At 40.3% G+C, this 24,635-nt stretch overlaps 1 protein-coding gene across 1 annotated transcript in view; it reads left to right on the forward strand.

The window, feature by feature from the left end:
• Positions 1 to 24,635, forward strand: part of FOCAD (focadhesin) — a 195,204-nt gene that overhangs the window by 154,289 nt on the left and 16,280 nt on the right. The window contains exons 26-34 of the mRNA XM_054031536.1: positions 3,606 to 3,722; positions 6,058 to 6,296; positions 8,099 to 8,188; positions 12,380 to 12,527; positions 16,081 to 16,200; positions 19,176 to 19,298; positions 22,743 to 22,820; positions 23,220 to 23,291; positions 23,490 to 23,592. Of these exons, the coding sequence (XP_053887511.1) occupies positions 3,606 to 3,722; positions 6,058 to 6,296; positions 8,099 to 8,188; positions 12,380 to 12,527; positions 16,081 to 16,200; positions 19,176 to 19,298; positions 22,743 to 22,820; positions 23,220 to 23,291; positions 23,490 to 23,592 (1,090 nt within the window). The remainder of the gene's footprint in view (positions 1 to 3,605; positions 3,723 to 6,057; positions 6,297 to 8,098; positions 8,189 to 12,379; positions 12,528 to 16,080; positions 16,201 to 19,175; positions 19,299 to 22,742; positions 22,821 to 23,219; positions 23,292 to 23,489; positions 23,593 to 24,635) is intronic.

Below are 24,635 nucleotides of genomic sequence, written 5' to 3' on the forward strand. Positions count from 1 at the left end.
TTTTGTCATCTTAATGTGACTTACAATCAAAACAAAAGCACTGGGAGGTTGCATGGCTGAGAGGTCTGATAATGGAATGCAGAACCCCTCACTCTCTCATCTGTTCATATCTAGTCCTGCTCAGTAGTGACCATCTGCTAGCTCTGCTCTGTGCGAAATGAGCTTGGTGGTCTCAATCTGAGTGTGTCCTCCCCACACAAAACGCCACAGTTGACACATTTGTTGTCAGTATTGTCAGAGCAGAGAAAGATCCAGTAGATGTTGAGGCTCCCCCACCTGCTTTTTCCAGATCAGACTTAATAAAATGTTTTGAGAGAGTTTGCAGTGCCTCTGCCTGTGCTCTACCTGTACTGCAGCTCAATAGAGGACTTCACTTTCTGGGACTGGCAATTTGGCACTTGTCATGATCTCTAAATTCACACCTGGAAAAGATCATTTGTTTTAGAAATAGATATATCCACAGTGTGTGTGGGTGTGTGATTTATGTATATAAATAATTACATTCACAACTTTAGTCCTTGTGTCCTCTGCCTCAGAGTATTGGCACTGGCATTCTTATGTTGACCTCAAATACTTAACCTTGGTGCATTATTTGGTCAGGAAAGGAGAACACCTGTTCTGCATGAAGATCATTATTAACATGAATCTATTTTTCAGCTAATAAAGTGATGATGGAGTTGCTGGTATTTCCCAGTGTAACACAGTATAAATTGATAGATAGTTTGGCTCAAGAAGCTGCTTGTAACACTTTACATAACAGAAAATATAACTAGGAGGAGAGGGAAATGTGGATTGTAGCTAAATGTGAAAAGTAGAATTATTATGTCCAACTTTTCAGTGTAATAGAAACACCACAAACTAGTAGTCTGAATCTGTCTTATGTTAATTACCTTCCCACTGGATCTGTATGGGTTGGAAGAACTGTAAAGGGCCCCAGCAGCTGGGAATGCCACACACTGTTCTGCACTGACCACTCTGTCCAGGTCAGGAACAGTTTTGACAGGTGCTGGAAGGACAGTAATTCAGCCTTTTTATTGATGAAAAACATGGTGATGATGCAAAGCCTTAAGGAGGTTAAAGTGGGAAAAAAAGTATGTATCTTTAAGACTCAAAGGACTTCAGAGTGAGAGGAATGAAGATTTATTTGATACATTGTGGTCTCCCAGTATTCTTGCCCCAATGCCAGAAAACTCTGCCTGTTGTCTCCATCATGTAGCTGGTTTTCAACATGTTGACTTCCTGAAGATTCTTCTGAAACCCAGTCTCCATTAGGTTACTATGGTATCCTGTTACGAGGTCAATCTTTGTCATAGTTATTTGGACTCCCTGTTAATATTTGTTTCATTCTTTCATTTTTAGTGTTTTTACTTTGGTTAATAGCAGCTGTCAGAAAAGGGTGGAGCATTTTACAGTAGTGTGTGTTTGAGATTTTGCCTGTGTGGCCAAAGTGTTGAAGACCCTACGTATGTAAGCTCCAAAGAAGGCTGGAACTTGAATTTGATTTAAACAACTTATGTTTTCAGAAAGTTATCCTTACTCTCAGAGGTGTGACATTTGCACTTATTAGGGAATTGAGGACACAGCTAAAGAGCTACAGAGCCTTTTCACTTATGGGACACCAGTTTGGCTCTAGATCAGTTCAGTGGCAGTTAAAAGTTGTTTCCACCTAATGGAAGTTTTGGAAGTTTCTGTATGAGAGGTGTGGGGTGTGTCCCATTCCATATTCCATATCACAAACTCATTCCCATCTCTTTTCACTAGATTTTAAGCTCTTTGGGGTAAGGGCAATCTCTTATGAAAGTGTTTGTGCGGTGCCTAGCACGATGGCTGGTTGGATTCTCTAGCAAGAGCTCCTGAAACAGGGACAAAAATTGCATTGTGTGATTAATTTGTAAGAATTGGCAACACAGTAAATTGCCACAGACAATTATGGGTAGGAAGAGTTCAAAAAATCAGAAAACAGACCCGAAAGCCATGATTTTAGCATTACACAATTTTTGCACTTTTTGGGTTGGCAATACTGAATTTTTGATATGAGTAACCTTCAGGAGCCTTTCCAGTCAGTTCTACCAGGAAAACAAGTAGGGAAGCATTAGTAAATAGCCCCCTTAGAGAATTGACTTCTGAATTGTGGGAAAAACTACATCTATATCTCAGTATGTTTGTTCAACTGTGGTTTTAAACACATCTTATCAAGCTAATGAGAAAAAAATATAATGACATATGTTCTGTCTGCAAGTTCCTGGGTCATGGTAGTGGAAATAGTACTTCTGGGAAATGGAATTAAGTTCTTCTCCATAAGGGGTGCCAGAGAACAAATTCAATCAAGTGAATTCATATAATATTTGTATCCTGAACAACCACAACTACTATCCACTTACAGCTACTAAATTAACTTGTTATAACATGGAATACTGAAATAGGGCCATGTGATTTCCTATTCCAAACAATAGGTTTTTTTCATCTTTTCTCAAGTGGAATAATAATCTTTGTTCTGTCCTGGGTTCTATTTCTAGCTCTGTCACAGTCTTTAGGGGATCTTTGGCAAGTCTCAATGTGGCTGAGCCCGTTTCTTGAGTTGTAGAGTGTCCCAGACATATTTTAAGGCTGGCTTTGTTCCTTTTGTAAAGCACCTTGAGAGACTAGGGTGGAGAGCACTACATAAGCACACAATATTTGTTATTATTTTGCTAACAATGTTATGACTGAGGCACATACTGCTTCCTATTTCTGAGAAAATTGTCTATTATCCATTTTATTTCTGTCTCAAGGGGAAAAGGACTTTTTAGGACAGATTTCCAGAAGGGAAATTACAGTCTGTTACTGGGGGCATGGGTCAGGGTACTGTATTGTTAGAGGTACCATCCATACATGGCACACTTTAATCCATGCATCATTTATTGCATTGGTAAATTGCACTTCCTGTGTCATAGTGACACCTCAGTTTACTGTTTATTTTGTGTGTATGTTCTGTTTATGTGTCTGTTTTAATACATTCTGTTCTTGCTACAGCACAAACCATTAAACAGAATATGAAAAGGCGCCGTTTGACTGAGACACAAGTTGTGGTCCTGTCTGCCCATATATAGTGGCTACCCACATAAAATTGAAGACCCCATGTCGTTTTTCAAGAAATGAAAAATATTTAACTATAGTGTCCTTGGAGAATATCATGTTTCACGCTGAAAATTTTCAAGTTTTCGACTACATGACTTTTGTTTCCACATTTAATTTATGCCGGGCTCTAGGAGAATTGATACAGCTAGTTACTTGCTCATATTGAGCCATAACAGTTTAGGGCTCTGTTTTTTTTCCCTGTACTGCTGCTAGTTTTGGGCCTGATTCAGCCATCTTTGCCGTCACTGAATAATACCTTATTCTGCTAACTTCATGGAATGATTTATGGGAATAAAATGTGCTACTTGTGAGTAAGAGTGGCAGAATTAGACCCTTGTTGAGTAGCTAAATACTTCATAGCTGGCCCATCAGCTGCAGAATCTGTCTTCTGTCCTTGAATGTAGCCTGGTTTAAGAATAGAAATGAATGGATATTTGGAAGCTGTTTTTTAATGTTTATTTACTTATGTCATTTTTCATTACCTGTAGATCGAACCTGATTTTCTTCCCACAAAACACTGGATTTCTATGGTGATAGAAACACTTCTTAGTATTGTGAACAGTCGCTATCGTGCTAAAGGTCAAGTTTTCCCTTGGTTCTACCAGGTACGTCTAGAAGTATAAAATATATAGAAAGAAAGAGGGTAAAACAGTAACTATTATGGGCAAGAGAATAGGTATTTGGATTTAGTGATCTTAATGTTGTTGATTGTATGAAATAATTGGTTTTACTGATGCTATTCTTGCAAAAAGACGTGTGGGAGGATGAAAAGGCTTTATTTTATTTTTTAGCAAATTTGCTTCTTATTTTTATATTTTTTCCTCAGATTTTTTCCTTCAACTGTCTCTTGAATTTTCTTCTCTGAGTTTCAGCAGTTATTGATATCTATTTCATTTTTTTTGCAGTTTTTAAAAAACCCAACCCTAACCTCCATAACATTTCTACCTGCATGTACAAAACTTAACAATAAAACCTTAGCATATCAACCTAAATAGATGCTCACACCACACCACAAATCAAAATTCTGAGTTTGAATAAAAACATGGCTCTTAAATCATGCTCTGTTGGTTATATAACTCTGACTCTGAATGGGGAGTTACGCTGTCAAGGTCCTTCCCCTGAAAATGCCTTGCTCAACTCTCATATCTAGGGACTATTAGCAGAAGCATCCTATCTGATTTCAGACTTATAACTAGAACCTAAACCATGAACCTGAACCCCTTGAATAGCATCTGGCGGTGAACTGGAAGCCAGTGTAGTCTTCAGGAAACAGGTGTCATATGTTCCGTGCAGATACCACTGCTAAGTACACTGCAATTGTGTTCTGCATTAGCTAAAGCTTCCTTTCTAGATTATCTTCAAAACGGTATCCTTGTGTAGAACACCTTGCAGGAGGAGCCTTCAAGGGCACTGCATAACAGTGAGCCTCATTGATAAAGGGTGAGCATACTCCTTTCCCAGGGGAAGACACAACTGCTGTCCCTCTCTAAGTTCTTCCATCTACTTAATAATATCACGTCGATCTGAGCTTCAACCACCTTGCCATTATCTGTTTCTGTCTTGACCAGTCTGCAGGGAAAGCAAAGAAACCACACAGCTTGGGTTAAATGAGAGGAACATAGAGTGGGGTGTAAGCCATGTGATGGAACCGCAGCTCCAGTCCTCTCACTGTCTCCCTAGTGGCCTCACATAGACTGAACAGAAGGGGGCTAATAGAATGGTTCCTGCTAAAGGTGCAAGAGGTGGCTCAAGGTGAATGAGCATTTGTACAAGATCTCTCTCTACAATCTCTCTGAAAGGAAGGAACTGATCCATAAAGGGTGGTCACATCCAGCCACATCAGTACTGTTGCCCTTGATGTTTTGTTGAAGACTGATAGATCTAAAAGAGTTAATATCAATCCTAGTCCTCTGTCATCACCGGGGGGAGGGCCCAGACCACCAAAACCAGTGCAGTTTTAACACCACTTTCAAATATAATGGCAGACTGCCAAGGGCCAAGGAAATCCAGGGACTCAGTTGGTACTAGAGTTAATATGTTGCAATCTTCCAAAACACCTGCCTCCAAAATGGTACAATTTAAAAATACATTGTATTTTTGAGACAGAGCCCAAGGACTTCATTCACAGCAGTTCCCTCTTCCAAAATACAATATCTTTTCAAATGTTTTTTCTTTCTCAGTCTGTAAATTTCAAACGACAAAGCCTCCTGTAGAAATCACTGCTCTACAGGATACCTAGCATTCTGATTTGAATCTTTTTCTTCCCATAATTATATATAAGCTAATACACATATAGTAGGCTATTGCATATAATCAGCTTTTATTTATAGCTTTGTAAATAGAGGCAGTTAAAGGGCTTTCAGCTTTTAAAATGGAAAGGAATTTAAAGTCTTTGTGGTGAATAATCTGTCTCCTGGGAAGCTTTTCCACCAAAAATTTTGCAGGCTCTGCTGATGTTTTTCCACTCTGGACTTGATGCTTCCCCACCGCTAAAGCAGCATTTTTTTTTCTTCTTGATAAATTCCTGGCTTTCTGTAATTACAGAATCGCATGCCTGTTTTATTTACACATACATGAGTTGGATCATTCTGCTGAATATTTTAGCGAGAAAGCTGAATATGAAAAGAGATAAATGTATTTATGCTCAGACCAGCTATTGGATTCCTATTTCCCTCACCCACTTTGTTTTTAATTCCATATTTACTCATTCTATTTTGATTCTAGAAGGTATATTTTCAATTACCATATTATTAAACTGGTTGTGGGGGGAAAGGATATGTTGCTGGAGGCAAAGCCATGAACTATTATATGCTCCCAAATAGAAATGCAATTACAGTACTGTATGCTGTATATTTTTACATTCCTAAAATACTGTTTTCCCTCACAAATTGGAAAAAAAGAACAAAAACATCTTCTTTTTTTTTTTTTAATGTGTCCTAGAAATCATATTCTGGTGAAAACACAGCCAGTGCTATTGCTCGCTCCTGTGCAGCCACTGCTTTGTCTCTCTTGGTGCCAGTTTTCATTGTATCCTGCAAGGAGAAGGTTGAGGAAGTCCTGAGTGTACTGACTGCCAGGTTACCTGGGAAACCAAATGCTGATGAGTCTCAAGCTGTTCAAATCCACATAGGCCTTGCTTTGGGGATGTTTATCTCACGTTTGTTTGAAGAAAAAGTCAGGTATGGATTACAGTCTACAGCAGGTGTGTAAATAACTAACTTCCTCCCCTTCCCGTAATGTGTCATTTAAGTTTGCAGAATAAAGTGTTTACATTTTGTAGTCTAATGATTCCCAAGGTCTTCTGCAAGATTACTTAAGACATCTTTTTCATTTCTTGATTAATCTCTTCTTCTTCCCCTCCTCTGTTATTGTTGCCATACTGTGCTGGGTGTGCTTGTTTAAATACAGCATCACATTCTCAAGATTAATGATGCGTTTTAGTTTTCATAACTGTTTAGGTGTTAAGATGCTCGTGTGACTCACTTAAGTGATACAGCCACAAAAAGAATGTTAAGGGGATTAGCTGCCCTTATTTATATCATTGTATGGTGGTATTCACTATTGTAAGAACATGATTGTCACTGTTTGTGTTAAGCTATATGCTGCAGAAGTATGACATACAACAAGAATGTCTGGTTACTTGCACCTGGTACTAAACATCTTGGCTGCATTATGAAACACACAACTTTCTAAAAGCTGTGTATATCCAGTAAAATGGACCTTCTTGAAAGTGTATCATTACTCTGTGTGGTGAAGACAGCATTTTCAGGGACTGTTTGGTAGAAGTTATCCTACAGCATATATGCAAGGTTGAAAGGAGACTCTCCAAGATGATTGCCACAGATTCCTGAATGTTGCCAAGAAATTCAGGCACTCACCTTAGGCTATGGATGTTTTTATTTCATGACTTTTAGGGTTTGTGTTTGCTTACACCCTTAGTAAAATACAGGTACTTGATTTAGGTCTTGCTGGCATAGCTATTATTTTTATCCCTTCAATCTGATGGTTTCTGAATCACCTCCTTTGGCTAAAATGCATTTTACATTAATGCGCTACCCTGATACTCAATACTAAGGGGATAATGGGAAAATAAGATTGCCCTGCTTTTTAAAAACCTACAGCACAGTTTGAGGATAATTAGTCAGTAGTGACAACTGAGCTACAGATAAGCCATAAAAGCCTTCTGAGAAAACAGGATTAGATCATCACACTGTACCAGGGGACCTGAAATATAGTTTGATCTTTTTTTTTTTTTTTTTTTATTTGAAAGGAGAATAGCAAGAGAGGACATTTTTTTAAATTCCTTACATATTAAGGCAGGTCAGTTTTTGCTTTTTTGCCCCCAAATTTTCTCTGTCATAGATATTCCTTAAATTCAGCTACCAAATTCTGACTTAGAAAAGTATTTATGTTGAACCGAGAGATAATTTACACCAAAGCCTTCCTACTCTTTAAGAGAATTTTCAGTACATTCTGTAAGCAAGAAATCCTTTGGGGGTTAGTTCAGGATGTTCAGGCCTCTTTCTCCAAATAAGATCCAAGGATTTTGCTTTTCATTTGTGGTGCTGGTGGTAAGGGAACAACTTTTCAAGACCGAGCCACAAAATGAAGTCTTAAAACATTAAGCCTGTGAAAAATTAAAGGTGCAGCTGCAGCTAATTTTTATGGGGCATGTAGTACTGTGGTTTTCTTCCTTTTTGGTGTTAGCAGTAAAGGTCTCGGGCTTCTGTGTGAGTGCTGCCTCACTACAACTGAGCCAGTTAGAAACAATGGTGGGTTCTGAAGTGGATTCTTGTACTTCAGCTGTACATGTAGTTGTGTGAAAGCACAAAAAATGAACAATCGTGCACTTACATAGAATGAGAATCTATTTTTTTTAGCAAATAAAAAATAATGTTGAATGGCAAGTTCATTTTTCCCAATATCACAAGCAGCATGAAGAACTGAACAGTGTCTTTTCTATTTTATTTCTTTTTCATAGTGATGTGTCTGGCCAACAGATTAATTTACTTCTAATGAAGTCCCTTGATGCATTGGAAGATTGCTGCTTTGACACCAGTCTGGAGTACAAGTAGGTTTATTCCATTACTGATGTCAGTATTTACTATGATTGCTACAATTCATATAGGCCATTAGGGCTTCAACCCACAAATTCTGAATTTAGGACTACAAACCTGTTGCTATGAGGAGACTGATCCTGTCCTTGGATACTTCTACCTGTCTTGTATCTTCCAAATCCATTACCATGCTCATTTTAACATAAATGTTAGGATTAAAAATTCAATTATCTTGTTCACTGGAGATGGAGCAGCAGGCAGTAGCAGCAATTTGAGGTGGAGCATTGTTGCATACCTTACCTGTGCGTGTTCATTAATGAAAAACACTTTTGAAAGTACCCCTCAGTGTTCTTCTGTAGCTGCCAAGATGTTCAATGGAGTCTAGTTGCTGCTGCTGCTGTTGCTTCAGAGCCTATTACTGGAATGTGCATGTGTGCACAATATAGTCTGAGCCATAGGAGCGGCTGCCTCGCATGGCTCCTTTATCTGGAAGAGCCAGCCTGTTAAATTAACAGCTGTGGATGGCATGAAGAATATGAAGGGAGGCAAATGTATGTCATTTGCTGCGAGTGCCTTGAAGAGAGAAGCAGTGTGTCAGCAGGGCAAGAAATTTTTGAAGAATATTCATAGTTACCAACCTAGGCAAGCCCAGAAGTATCTGCATACTGAATTATTTCCTGTACATTAGTTGCCATTTAACAATCAACATGTATCACAGAATGGCATCTCAGATATGATAGTTACTTTCTAGGAACAGAGAAATATCTGAAATATCTCAGGTATCACTGTGAGTAAATATTAACTTAATAATGATGACCACTTATGTTGATTCTTCTGTTACCAAAGTCAGCAGAGCAACAATTTCTGTTCTTCCCCTCCCCCTTTGTACTTCTTCAAAAGCCCAGGAGGGGTCACAGCTGCACTTCATTGGGCTCTGAACTTGGAAAGCTTAGTTTGGATTCTGATTTGAGTTTCTCTGCCCTTGGCTGGCATAGAATGCACAGGGAGTTGTATCAGCTGCATCACATTGTTGTACCCACTGCTGCTTAAGATAAAAGCTTCACAGTAACAGCCAAAATAGGCCCTCCCCCCCCTCCCCCCCACCTGCCAGCAAGAGGCAGACAGAAGAACACAAAACAATCGAGAAGAAGAGAGGAAAGATTAAAGCCTTCTCCCCACCCCACCCCCGTTTGATATAAGTGTAAAGCGGGATGGGGGTGGGAGGGGAGGGTTAAGCTAGTTATAAAATTGGTGTGCAGTGTGAATCCTTAACTTGAAACTAAGCAAGGAAGTATTTTTAGGCTTTAGTTGGTATTGATTCTTGTCCAGCTAAAACTATAGCTATTTTTAAAGTGGGTTCCTTTAGCCTTTATATTTTGCATCGTAGACACTTTTGCCTATGTGACTTCAGTAGTATGTTTATTTCATTTGGACTTCATCTGCTGGAGATTGTCTGAAGATACTCTGGTGTTCTGTTCCATCAAAAATATGCTACAAACTGTCTGCAAATAGATATATGTTACATAAATAAGAAAAAGGCTCAATTTTACACCCAAAATATGTTTCCTCTAAATGTGGTTGAAATAAAGTTGCTTCAATTTAATATGTTTCTGGGAGAGCTGCTTCTGGAGATATGTCATCAAGAGCAAATTCATCATGCTGGCCTGATTTAAAAGGTGTGTAGCTTTTATTAAGAGATCTCTGGCTGCTCGGAGCTGCCATTTGGTTGGAGAGGATATGTCTTGTATCTTGCTGCCATCTAGTGGGAAAGACATCACTTACTAGCGAATTTTTTCGCTGTTGTACAGTAGATGTTTTGGTTTGTATAATTTTTTTTGCAAACTAGTAGTTCAGTACTGCTTTCTAATACATGATATGCATCGTTTAGAAGATGCAGTGAGATGCTCTATGTATCAAAGAGCATTATAGATTTTTTGTGTGTCGATTTAATAGAAAAACCCTAATATTTTAGAAAACCAAAAACTTTATCCCCAAAAAAGGAGACATATCAGAGACTCCAAGCAGTCATCTAGGGACTTCGTTATTGCTATTGATTTTACATGGAAGGTGCTCAGATGCTGCAGTGAAGGGTGGTGATATAAAACCCTAAGATAGAGAATTAAATAAATATTGTTTAGAAACCTATATTCACACACATTACTGTTGAGTATATGTGTAATTGTAAATATATATAAAATGGGGGATTTTGACAAATAATTCAACAATTAAGTCACCAGTAGAGTCGTTAGACTCCTTTATTGTGGAAATTACATAATAAAATTTACAAATATTTCTCTCTCTCAACATTATTGACACACAGAAGGTTCACTATACATTTGCATTCGTTATATAATTCCTTTTAATGTTATTGATCTAGTTTACATTGAATATATTATCTCTCTAAACAAATTCAATTCTACAAGGATCACAGAGAAAGCAAGGTGAAAAGAACCAATCCAAAGAGAACATCCAATTTCACCCAATTGTTACAATACAATATGCAGATAGTGAATATATTATACTACATTCGGTCCTTGTTTTATTACGTATTGATTTGGGAAATTTTTTCTTTTTCAACCTAAGAAGAACTGTGTGTTGAAAATGGGGTTGACTGTGGTTTATGTATGCTCCAAATGTTGAAGAATGCCAAGATAAGTCACAAATAAGTGGTAGTATTTGTGGCTTACCAAATATATATTTTTCCTTCCTTAGGGTATATTTTTATATAGTCTTTCAAATGTTTGGTTACTATATTGATCTATGGTATAGCTCAACTAGACTGCAACTACTTGAAGAACAAACATGATAGGACAAAAAAGTATGATTTTGGCAAAAATGAATGTTCTTGCTTATGTGTTCAGTATATGTGCGATAATGAGCCTGATAAATCTGAAATTTTCAAGGCATTAAATGGCCTCCATTCAAATAATCATCTAACATCTGCGGACAATAAATTAATTTGCCTCTGCAAAATGCTTAATATCAAATAACTGATTGACAGCAGTACAGGATAAGTTTCAAACATTTTCAACATGGAACTCCATCATTAAACCTTCTTATAGATTACTGGTCCCAGTGTAGTCGATGGCAAAAATTCCCATTAACATCTGTGATTTCAGGAGTTAGCCCTTATGCATAATATCAGCCCTTTTAACTTTTACTTTTGCATTACTTATTTGTGAAGCACTTTGTGGTGTAGTATACGCTACAGTATTATATATGGTTGAATTATTCCACTGAGAAGAGAAGATAGCATTATTGCCATTATGTCAGAAATATTACTGTAAGAGCCCATAGAGCATGCTGTGGCACTTTAACTGGTATGTTTTTAATAGCCGTATAGACACAATTTAAAAAGAGAAAAGTAAGAATGATCCCTAATAAATTCACTGTTTTCTTCACAAAACGTTTTCTCCTACACTCCCCTATGAAATGTAAATTATTTTTTTAAAGCATTGTTGCACTGAAAATTGTTGTGATTGGAAATCTAACTATATCAAACACTTTTTTCTTTTAGTCAAACTGTCTCTAATTTTTGCATATTTTAAGAATAAATTATAATATAAAATGTATATATGATAACTTGTGATAATCCTAAATGTTTAATTTTCCAATTGTTCTATAGGTCATATATCCCAGTGATATTTAGGAGTATCTGTTGCTGAGGGTTATCTTCATTGTCCTCTGAGGCGTAGATAGAGACTGGGAAAAAAATGTCTCCAATCCTTGTATTGCTGTTGGAAAGTGTTAAATATTTAAAGATAAGGCAAAAGTATTTCTTGAAGTTATTTTTATTTAGTTTGAGTACTAGCGGCATTAATTTTAACAGGATATCCCAAGTTTTAACAAGAGTCCCCAGAACTCCTGCCCTCCTTGTTTCACACTACATTGACTGTTCACTTTAACAGTTGATATTGCTAGTGACATCAGTATAATATATCATGTGCATAAGGGCTGGGAGTGCTTCATCTCTAGAGGCAATGAACCCTTATCTGTGTGTCTGTGAGGAAGAGAGAGAAAGAGCTGTCCTTTAAGAAGACTAGGTATCAGTCACATTAGTAGTATCTATGCAGTTGAAATGCCATATAGGTTCAAATTGAGTTTCTACAGCTCAGTATCCTGAGTAGTATTGAAAAATAGATCCAAAGGGAGCCTAGGCTTCCTTAACTCTTCCTAACCATTTTATGTTTTCTCTTCCTTTTAAGCACTGGATGTATCTTGGGTGTAGGACTTGTTCTTTCATTTATGAGTCACAGCAGCCAAACAGAATCACGGGTTCATGTCTCTGCCTCTCTGAGGAAACTCTGTAGCTACCTGGATGCCAGTGAAGAACAAAGCAGAATGTTCCAGGAGGTAGGACTCTTTTCTTTTTTTTTTTTATTATAACTTTCTATCCCCCTCCACTTTTCCTTCGTCCCCACCCATAACATCGATTTTTACCGAAGACAGCGCCATACATACTATAACTATCAGACTAATGATACACAATTCCAAGGTATGTTCCTTTTATGCATGAATCTTTGACTTCTAGTTTTTCTTTTATCATAACATTTTAGCTTTATATTTATCAAACAAAGCTGCTTTGATATTCTAAATTTTTTTTATTTAATACAGCACAGGCACTAAGAAATAATACATCAAACTCTTTTTAGATAGAAACTTTGTCTCTTCTTAGGTAGAATCCCTGCTGCAAGGGGTAGTCTCCCAGAAAGCACAAAGCAAGTTACTGATAAACAATAACCCTTCCTTTAAAGTGGTCTCTACTCCTTTCTTTGAAAGTTCCTTTTGCTTGCTCCTGTGATTGTAGCACTAAGAAATGCTACTGTGGCTGTGGGTTTGTCAGCATTTCCCATTATAACAGTTTTCAAGTGTTTTAAAACTCAGATGAGTGGGGTTTAAGCATGACATTATTTATATAGTGCCAAAATGCATGACACTTAACAGACAAATGAGATGTCATCCGTGCCCTGAAGAGTTAGCAATTCAAGTTGAGATGTAACTTGACTAGTGAGGCTGACAACACTGGGGAAACTGTAATGGAGACTAAGCAAGAGAGCAAATTTGAGCATGTGCTTATATTTAAAAAAAGCCCGTTCCTGTCACACTTAAGCCCATTGCATGCTGAATAGTTGCGTTACATAATTCCCTATTTTTCCAAGGGATTTATAAGCTATCGGTACAGAGTTCTACTTTTTTTATACAGCACTAAAACTTTATTTTCTTTTTTTAAATAAAGGTATATTTTTATATAGTTCTGTTTTTGCTTGCAGTCAATATATGTTATGTATTAGCCTTCTATAGTTCTTGGATTATGCAGTAAAGTGTTTTATAGCTATAAAATAATTTTTCATCCCCATTGATTATGGAGTGCTTTACAGAATCTTAACTGATGTACAAACTTTACACAGGCTTCAATGCAGCAACTGCTGGAATGAATTGCAGCATCTGTTTAACATTACAAAATACTTTGGAATAAGATGTAAAGCATACTTCCTTTCAATTTGAAACTCCATAGGGAATTTGGGGAGAAAGTATGTAATTACGCCAGTTACAGTTTGCCTAGGATACTGGGACATGACTACACCTACAAAAAAAGCCATGGAATCTTTAATGACCAGAAGTGCTCGGGACCGTAGCTTACCATTTGTGTTTGTGGGGAAGGTTTCTGCACTCCCTGTCTTATTCTTGTCCAGTATGTTCAACATTCCACACCTGCACCATACAGGGTTAATCCCTGACTCATCAATATTGTATCCTGTTGCTACTGGTGTGTTGTTTGGAGGTCTCCCATCCAAGTAATGAGCTGGTCCAACCTTGCTGCATATGAGAGCTAATGGGATCACAGCACATTGTGGTATAACCTCAAAGTATTTTCTTTCATTGTGTGATCTCCTGATTACACATACTGAAAAATGTGACCATGTGTGTGGAAGGTCAAACAAAATTTTACCAAAAATATTTTTAAGCATGTAGTTTTGGACTTAAATACAAAAAATGTCAGCCTGGAGGACGAATCTTTCTAGGAAATTAAAAACAGCTGAAAAAAAGGCTTATAATTGTAAAAAAAAACCTTCTTTACCATAACTGTAATTATGCCAGAACAGCACTGCATGTTTTTAAATGCATAAGCCATCAGCATCCTGCATTGCTTGGGACAGGGGTTCTCAACCTTTTACTTTGAGCCTCCCCCCCCACACATGCTATAAAAACTTCCTGGCCCACAACTGTTTTTCTGCATATCCAGTAAATTAAAAACCGGGGCAGGCATTAGGGAGTAGCAAGCAGGGCAGTTGCCCAGGGCCCCACACAACAGGGGCTCCCGCAAAGCTAAGTTGCTCAGACTTTGGATTCATTTCCAGGTGGTGGGGCTCGGGGCCCTGGGGTTCTGCCATACCCAGTGGGGCTTCAACTTTCCACCCTGAGTTCTAGCAAGTCTAATGGCAACCCTGCTTGACGGACCCCCTGAAACCTGCTTGCGGCCCCTCAGGGGGCCCCAGACTCCTAGTTGAGAACTGCTCACCCAGGAGATATAGTTATAGTATGAATTCCATTACATAGTATTTATAACATCCCTGGTACATCTCATTATCTATCATTTGGATGAGATCCTAAACCAAAGGTCTTTTACCTGCCTTGTGGTTGTCAAGAGAAAAGTAAAGACCTTATAGTACTTTTCAGGAAGAGTGAGAGAGAATCTGGGTGTCCTGACCAGATTTCCTCTCTCAGCAGTTTCTAGTATTGAAGAGCTGTGAGCGCTGTTGCTGAGTGCATAATGGTTGCTGCCTTGGCCTAAAGAGGCACTGTACTGTCAGTAGCAAGTCTTTGCTTTGTAAACTTTTTCTGGACACCTAAAGTATGAAATGGTCCTTATAAACCCATCTCTTGTAATCTTACGTAAAGTTTCTGTTCACTACAATGAAGAATTTAGTATGATCTTAAAATGTCACAACACTGTCTCCAAATGGACAATAAATACTTGCATTGTGCTAACAGTGAATTGAATAAAATATACAAAGGCAAAGGAGACCAGAGTTAAGGCAGCAATTACAATATACTACTTTGGTTTAGATATAGGAATTCATAAAAATTTCAAAATACGAGGTACATCTCTTACTATCTGTAGTACCTGGGCACAAAAGTTTGGGTTGAGGGCATACGTGTAGCTCTCAACATTGGATTTCCTTAGGTTTGGAATATCAGTTGGTCAGTAGTGTAATTTTAATGATTGATAGATTGTTCGTTAATGGTCAGATATTGTAAATTTGAGTGTTATCACAATCCTGACATGTAGCATGCAGCAGCATTGGAAACCATGTGGAAAACTTGTATTGGTCTGGTTATTTTACAGTGAATTTATTCCTATACTGAATGATTGTATCCACATTTTATTTCACTTGTTTCCTAGAATTAGGTATCCTTGAATACATTTAGGGTGGGTTACTTATTATCTGGAGTGGGGCAGAGGAACGAGGTACCTTGGTGTATATCTACAGCAGGGGTAGGCAACCTATGGCACGTGTGCCGAAGGCGGCATGCGAGCTGATTTTCAGTGGCACTCATGCTGCCCGGGTCCTGGCCACCGATCCGGGGGGGCTCTGCATTTTAATTTAATTTTAAATGAAGCTTCTTAAACATTTTTAAAACTTTATTTACTTTACATACAATAATAGTTTAGTTACATATTATAGACTTATAGAAAGAGACCTTCTAAAAACATTAAAATATATTACTGGCACGCGAAACCTTAAATAAGAGTGAATAAATTAAAACTTGGCACACCACTTCTGAAAGGTTGCCAACCCCTGATCTACAGTATTCAATAAAAGCTGTTCCCTATGTGTTCTCACCCTGGGAAATGTTAACCTGTTTTTTTTAACCTGTATTTTTCCCCTTTCTCTTTATTCAGATCCTTGCCTACTCCATTGCCTGTTCCTGCGTCTCTGCTTTCAGCATGAAAATCATAGAGGCAGTGGAGGCTGAAGAGATCATGAACAAGTTGCGGACGTTAGCGGAAAATAATCAGCAGGTTATATCCACAGTTTGGACCCCTTTCTTTCATTATATTTGTTTGTCTTTTCCTATGTATCTTTAACTCTGTACCCACGTCAGCGTAAGATGGAAATTCCTTGATCCTTCTTGGGTATTTGTTTGAAAGAGTGTGATTTGGGGGAGGGTACAATGAAGGCCATTTGTTTAATATGTATATTCCCTCTAACTGTTCATTACCAAAGGGTGAGACAAAAACTGAATTTATATAGTCTGACTATGTTTAAGGGAAAAGCTTACATTTTCTTTTCAGGGTGTCTCAGCACCTTGAACTTCCCAATTAATATCTTCTTCCTAGTTCTATTCTTGAGACCCTCTCTTCCTGGGGCAATAGCCTTTCACTGGGTTCTCTTGAATTATAGGTAAGGCAACAGTTTTGTCATGGAGGTCAAGGAAGTCACAGAATCCGTGACTTCCAAAGACCTCCGTGACCTCAGCCCCGGGGACTGGGAGCTCCAGGGTCCCGTCACCTCCTGCAGCGGCAGGGAGCTGTAACATACACCTCGCCGCCTGAAGCAGCAGACCCCCAAGCTCTCAGCCGCCATTGGCAGTGGAGATACCCCGCAACTCCCAGCCGCCACAGGTGTGGGGGTACCCCGAAGCTCCCTACCAGCCGCGGCAGCCGGGGGATCCCCGGCAGCTTCCCGCTGCTGCTGTGGCGGGGCAAGGGGACCCCTGACAGCTCCCCGCCGCTGCAGGAGGACAGGGGGAGCCCCACAGCTCCCCTGCTGCCGCAAGGGGGCAGAGAGACTTCCGCAGTGCTCCTCTGCTGCCATGGGGGGGACAAGGGACCCCCACAGTGCTCCCCTGCTGTTATGTGTAGCAGGGGGAACCCCAGTGCTCCCTGCCACTGGGATGGGGGCAGGGGGACCATGCAGCTCCCTCTGCCACTGGTGGCAGGGGGACCCTGGAACTCTGAGTCCACACCAGTGGTAGAGGCCCCAGAGCTCTCCGCCACCTCACAGCTGCCCGGTCCCTTCCCATTTTATCATGGATATTTTTAATAAAAGTCAGGACAGGACAGGGCTTTTTTTCTTTATATTTCTTTATTGCCCGTGACCTATCCGTGACTTTTACTAAAAATATCCATGATGAAATCTTAGCCTTAATTATAGGCAACTGAATGTCTACTCTTTCTGTAGACGCTATACAGCAGATCACAAACACAACCCTAATAGCTTGGTGTCTCACCCACAACTTCCTCTAGGGTGTCCCTTTCCACACAGTCAGTGTTCTAGGATAGCAGTTCTCAAACTGTGGATCGGGACCTCAAAGCGGGTCTCGACCCTGTTTTAATGGGGTTGCCAGGGCTGGCTTAGACTTGCTGGGGCCCAGGGCCAAAGCCCAAGCCGAAGTGCTTCAGCCCTGGGCAGTAGGCAGCCCCTGCCTGGGGCTGAAGCCCTTGGGCTTTGGCTTTGGCCCCCTGCCTGCGGAGATGGGGCTTGGGCTTTACCCCCATCCATGACCTGGGCTGGCGGGGCTTGGGTGGGCTCAGGCTTTGGTCCCCCTTCCTGGGGTCCTGTAGTAATTTTTGTTGTCAGAAGGGGGTTGCTATGCAATGAAGTTTGAGAACCCCTGTTCTAGGATCTCCATCTAACAGATGACCAAAACAGCATCCTTTTGTTACTTCAGCATCCCTTGACTGCCCTTCTGTCACAGTTTGACTCGCTTCACTCCAACAGCCTTGTTTCAGCACTGCTTCTTCCTCCTTGTCTAGCCAATCTCTACCAATGGGAAAAGAGAAGAAGTGCTGTCACTGAAAGGAAATGCTGACAAGACTGTTCACAATCAAAACCAAACTTCACAATAACCAGCAGACTAGTACATTTATCTGGAAATGGGAGGCAAATCAACATTTACTTTTGTAATCCTTTTTCTTCACATCAGAAAACCATCCTCTAAAAGAGAGGCTCCGGCACCTTGGTCCCTGGGGCACTTGCTGGTGGTCTGCAAACAACTAGCTGGTCATATGATACTGGTTCCTTCTTTTTTCCAGCTGCTAAATCACATTAAAGAAGCTAAAAATACATTACATTATTTCCTAATATCACTGTTCCATGTAAGCAATTGCTGCAGTTACAACAAGGATGTTGTGTAATTGTGAAGTTAGGTATTCTGTGAATGGGAGGGGATTTGGTCAAGGAGACAATATTGATATTCAAATGTGATCCATACGGAAGAAGGTTGAGAATTCCCTGCCCTAAAGCACAGACCTTGTCCCACAGAATCAAGGAGTAGAAACTTGCAATGAGACTCCACTCTGATCATGATGTGTGTCTATACAGCTGCTGATGTCCTAATAGTTGCATTATTAACTCATTTACATTCCACTAGTTCCTGCCTCGTCACCTGGTTAAGGCAAAGGAGGCCTTGATGTTGCCTGGTATCCTTAAAAATATATATGTTGCAAATAACACACATCGCAAATGCTTAACTTTAAGTATATACATAACGCCATTGATTTAAGCAGGTGCTTAAGCTTTTGCTGATGAAGGCCTAAATATCTCTCTGAACTACAACACTTGTTCTTCAGCTCTCAAAAAACAGGTGTCTGTCACTTGACCTAAAGAAGTCCATTGACTGATAGCAGTAGCAGCCTCTATCCTTTTTTCAAGCCAGTCATTAGAGGGCAACATAATTCCATATGTATACATAGACACGCACCAAACCAGTACATTACAACATGACAGGACTCAACATCGTAAAACTGGATGCTTCATATAAATCGATTTCCTGAAATTGATACCTGTAGTTTTGTCTCTTTGTTTTAGTCAACTATTCATTTTAAAAGCACCTGCTATTTTGAATGATGATGTAGTTTGTGTTATTGAACATATCAGTGGGACGTACTGCACCTGGAAAATGCAGGATGTTTTTCTTTTGAAAAAGGAATACATGGGCTTTTGTGAAAGCTGTTTTGTAATCTCTGTTTTCGACATCTTGTGTTTCCTGCAGACATCCGGTTTTGCTTTGGCATTGGGTAGCATAGTTCATGGTTTGTCAGTCTGTGGACATGGGAAAGCAGAAGACTTGAGTAACAGACTGCTTCCTGCCTGGATGAAAATTGTGCTTGCAGAGGTAGAAGAGCTGTCTGTCTGTCCTTTTAAAAAAAATAAATTACTAATGAGTTTATTTCATTAAGGAGAAGAAAATAGTTAAGAATAGTTTGAATTATTTGAGCAGGCGATTAGATTCACATTTAGAAGCAAGACTCTCTCTGCAGTCTCTTTAAAGAAAAAGCAATATTTTCTTCTTTGCATGCTTGCTCATGTCCATTCCACGGTAGGTGTGCGCGCACTGTGTGCAAGGTCACTGGAGATTTTTCCCACAGTGGTATCCATCGGGCCAGCTGTAGTGCCCTATGGTTTTGTGTGCTTATGCCCCAATATAAGTAGCCTGCTGGCTCCACACCCTTTCAGATCCTTCTTACCACCCGTGACGGTCACTGGAACAGCTCCTCCTGCATTGACAAACTCTTACTCAGTGCTCTTAGTTTAGTCCTTTTTTCTTGTTTCTCTATCCCAGTTCTTTATTTTCTCAGTTTGGACTGCTGTAGATTAGTTGTATATGCTTAGATGGTGCTTCTCACCCTGTTAGTGGAGTTTCGTCCAGTGCTGGGGCATGCCTCAGTCCCCAGGTTCACAGCCCTGTGCCTCCTGCAGCCAACCCATGCCTGTGAGTGACCCGCTCCAGTTGTCTGAAGAGCATGGGAGAGACTCATCGGGGACCACTGCCAGATCTGTTGGGACTTCAAGCCCCATACAAAGAAGAACAGGGAGACCAGGTTGAAGTCCCTCCTGATGGAGGCAGCACTTCGTCCCTCATTGGAGCCGAGAAGGTCCCACTCAGCACCCAGTACTTCAGCGTTGGTGCAGCGTGCTCCTCCCACTGAGTGAGTCTCTCGACATCATTCTCCTTCACCTGTGCCAAAGAAAAAACATAAGATTCAGCTGACCAAGAGGGGACTCTGAAGAGAGCCAAGTATGGGGAGCACAGTGGTGTGTGATCTGAGTGAGGCCACTCCTCTGCCCCTGCTCTGAGGGTGGGACCGTTGAGTTGGCCTCATATGCAGACTACATTGAGTCCAGTCCCGGACAATCCCTCAGCATCGGAAGGGCAATACAGCACCAGTGGGATCACGGTATTGTCTACTCTGGAGGCATTCATTGTGGCCAGGGACCTGCTGGCACTATCGGTAAGGCTAAGTTTATGTCACAGAGGTCATGGACTTCCAGAGACCTCCCTGACATTCTCTGTTTCAGCCCCAGGGCTGCAGGACTCTGGAGCTGACAGCCAGTGGGGCCCTGGCAGGGTTCCAGTGACAGGCGACAGCAGCGAGAAGAGAAGATGCCTGCAGAGCTCCAGCGACAGGTGACAGACTCCTGAGGGGGCCCGCCTCAGTGTTCCAGTGAGGGTGACAGCCTTGTGTGGGGGGAGGGTGATGCCTCGGGTGAGCGGCTCAGGTGTCCCATTTTCTCTTTGGGAAATATGGTCACCCTGCAGCTCCCAGCCGCCGTGGGTGAAGAAGGAACCCCACAGCTCCCAGCCACCACAGTGGTGTGGGAAACCATGGAGCCGCAGCAGCAAAAGTCACAGACAGGTCCTGTCTTCCGTGAATTTTTGTTTATTGCCTGTGATCTGTCCATAACTTTTACTAAAAATAACCATGACAAAATCTTAGCCTTAGCTATCGGTACTGCTTTCGCCAGCAGTACAAGAGTCGGTGGTGTCATTGCTGGGGAGCAGAAAGGAGCACATGGCCACTAGTAGAGTGACTTACCCCACCAAATGGAAGTGTTTCTCCGTGTGGTCCTCCCAATAAGGCCTCTGACCCGCTGGATTATCTCTCCAGTCTGTGTTGGAGGATCTGCTCCTTCAGTAACAGCAGGGCATAGCCATTTCATCGATTTAAGGTACACCTAGCAGCCATCTCAGCCTTCCACCCTCTGGTTGATGGTAGGTCAGTTTTTTCTCACAAAATGTCCATTTGCTTCTTCAAGGGCTTAGAGAGACTATACCCACAAATTCGTGAACCCATTCCCCCTTGGGACCTAAACCTGGTCCCTGTCAAGACTTTCAGGCCCTCCTTTTGAGCTGCTGACATCGTGCCCCTTGTCATATCTCTCCTGGAAGGTTGCGACCTGGTCGTCGGTGCATACTTTTTCATTCTATTACGCCATCACCCAGCAGGCTAGAGATGATGCTGGGTTTGGAAGAGCAGTGTTGCAATCTGCATGTCCATGAACTCTTAGCCTACCTCCTAAGCTATCGCTTGGGAGGAACCTAACGTGGAATGGACATGAGCAAGCATTGAAAGAAGAAAAAATGGTTACTAACTTTTCTGTAACTGTTCTTCTTCAAGATATGTTGCTCATGTCCATTTCACGACCCACCCTCCTGCCCCTCTGTCGGAGTTAGCTGGCAAGAAGTAACTCAGGAGCCAGCTGAGCTCCTTATTCGGATGTACCAGAGGGCACTAGAGCCAGCCCAATGAATACCACTGAGGGAAAAATCTCCAGCAACTGTGCACGCAGCGTTCGCATACCTAATGTGGTATGGACTTGAGCAACACATCTCGAAGAACAATAGTTACAGAAAGGTTATTAACCATTGTTTTTTTATAAGCAACAAGGCAATGTAAGACAGCTCTCTACCAAAAATATTCCAGATAGTCTGTGAGAGCTCAGCTGCATTCTTTACTCACCGTGAGTAGTATTTTAGTCCATGAGTAGTCACACTAACATTGAGATCACTTATGAAGTACGGTGGTACTTAACAAAAATTAGACTGGCAAAATGGAATTGTGTTTTGCTGTTTACCGTAAGTGCATATTTCATTAAGTAATAAATGGCTCTAGCTCTACTTTGATCAGCCCGTAATTGCCATCTGTATGCCCAGTGAATACAGAAACCTCACTGTGATGCTTAGATTGCATTTAGTGTAGTAGGTGGAGCTGAACAATTCTAGGCCTACTGAAGGCAACATTAATCACTGTCATTATAATTGAATAAAGAATTGAGTGAAATGTATTCATTTATTCTGCTTACAATTCCATAGTAATGATTTATCCCATTGTTCCAAAAATTACATATGAAATATAATTTTTAAAGGAGATCCTAAATGAATCCTCCAAGATGGGATTTGAAGGTAAATATTAATAACACAAAATTTTGACAGTCTGTATAAAGACTAGATCATCTCAGCATGTTCTTATGGGTGATGCATTTCAAAGGTGTTAGACTGGAACATACTGTAGTGGGACGTGCTATGTTAATGAGAAATATACTATTATTTGAGTTGGGAAAAGGAGCAAGTCCCAGAAATGCTATTTATTTCACAGCCTTGGTAACATAGTTGGGTCTCACACTCGGAGGCCAGCATATGAGTTTGTTGCGGGAGAGGTATGTCTATATAGTTCCTAATTAAAAAGAGAGTCTTTTCTTGGAGGAAAATGCCTTTGCTGTTCAGTGTTATGCCGCCTTCCACCCCTTTGTCATATGTTGATTTTGCTTGGATTTGTAGGGGTCTCCCACAATGCAGCGTCTGGCTGCTGTCAATGGGCTGGTCGCGTTGGTGGGTTCTGAAGCATCCATGATACAGGTAAAAAGATATAAGCACATGATACCTGTGTTTCCTTTAGAAACAAAGTTAAAGATTCAGGCTGGAAAACCGAATGGGATCACATCTCTATGAGCACCTATAACACCAGAATGGATTTTTGGGGGGAAGGTGGTGGTTAATACATTGAATAATTAAATAACTAGGCTTATTTAATAGCAAAACATTCAGTTTGCTGCAGAGTTTTGAATTAATTGTACAAAAATGTATTTCCTCTGTCAGAATAATATCTTTGAAAATAAAATTTGGTCCTTAGGTTGCTTTCAACAGTATTTGTTGTGTATGAGAGCTAAACCGGTTCCTCCACCACCAACTATGCATTTCATTGTTTTGCTTTTCCTTCAGATGTTCACATCCTTTTGTTTGTTTTTTTCCTGGCAGCTGAAATCTGAGGCTATCCAGTCATCCCAGTTTCAAAATAAACTTAATGAAATCATCAGAACCCTGACTCAGGTGAGAGGATCATGTCTGTCTCCAATAATGTGTGATGTGCACTGTACTATAGTACCTTGTGTGGAGGATCCAGATTTAATTTAAAAAAAAAAAAAAGTACCATCTTTTTGTGTCCAGCTTGCTGTTGCAGCACAGAATGAAGAGACTATCATTAATGAGACTAGCCTACAAATTCATGTCCAATAATTGCCTTTACAGATAGTCAGTTTTTCTGGGGTGATTGGTCTTCAGACAAATGCAGCTTGGCTTTTAGGACACCTTCATCAATCCAGTTTGTCCTCAACCCAGAACAGAACGTCCGGTAAGATACTTTCATTGTTGTTGTTTAAGAATACATGACAGGCTTTAGGGGGAAGCTCTTATGCTAGAACACTGCACCCATGTAAAAACATGAAAAGACAATCTTTGGCTCTAAAAGCTCACAATCCAAGGCACCGAACCTGCAAGTTGTAACATGCAATCAGATCTTTGTATCCGTGCAGAGCCCCATTAAAGTCAGTGGTGTTGAGTGCAAGGGTCTATTCACATGTCTCTGCTTGCAGAATCAGAGTCTAAGAGCTTAAAAGCTAAGCTGTTCCAGTCCAATCTGTATTCTCTAGTTTTAAATTTACAACATAGAATAATTCATAATTGTTTTAAAATTAGATTTGTGCAGGAGGACCTTGATCTATGTTTTGTAACTGAAATATTTATACTGTGCTCTGAGAGCTAATTGGATTTCCAGATTTGCTGACTTCTTATTTCAGCATCTTTTTCCCTTAAATATTTTAAACATTTAAAAACCAACCAATACGAAGAAAGGAAAATAAATGAGATTAATTTTTCATAACTGTAATCCTACAGGTGAGCTATTCTCTGATTAGCTAAAAGGCACAACTAATCTGTCGTTTTAAGCAGTCCAGCATGCTATTCAAAAAGGCTGAAATTCATCTCTGTGCAGAGGATCATCATGAGGGCTAGACATCACTTATGTCCCACTTAAACCTACAAGAGAGCTTAAGTGGGATTTAAGTGGTACATAGACTCTTTACTGGCCCTCAGTGCAGGTGTGAATTTCACCTAATGGTATGGAGTGACCAACTATAACTTCACCAGTAATCCACCAGGTAAATGATTGCAGGGCAAGATGATTGGTGGGAAATATAATTCAATAGAGGGAACTAAGTATAGGCCGTTAGTTTCAATCTGACTCAAGTTGTGAATGAGTCAGTAGCATCAAGGAGGAAAAACATGTCAACACCACAAAAACAACTCAATCCTCTTGGCGGCAGTCTTGGCAGAGAGGCCAAGGACTTAGTGGGTATGGAGTGTAACCTGTGCTATTATCCTTAGCAGTCCCTACAG

The sequence above is a fragment of the Malaclemys terrapin genome, chromosome 6 (assembly GCF_027887155.1).
Source record: "Malaclemys terrapin pileata isolate rMalTer1 chromosome 6, rMalTer1.hap1, whole genome shotgun sequence".
NCBI lineage: Eukaryota > Metazoa > Chordata > Testudines > Emydidae > Malaclemys > Malaclemys terrapin.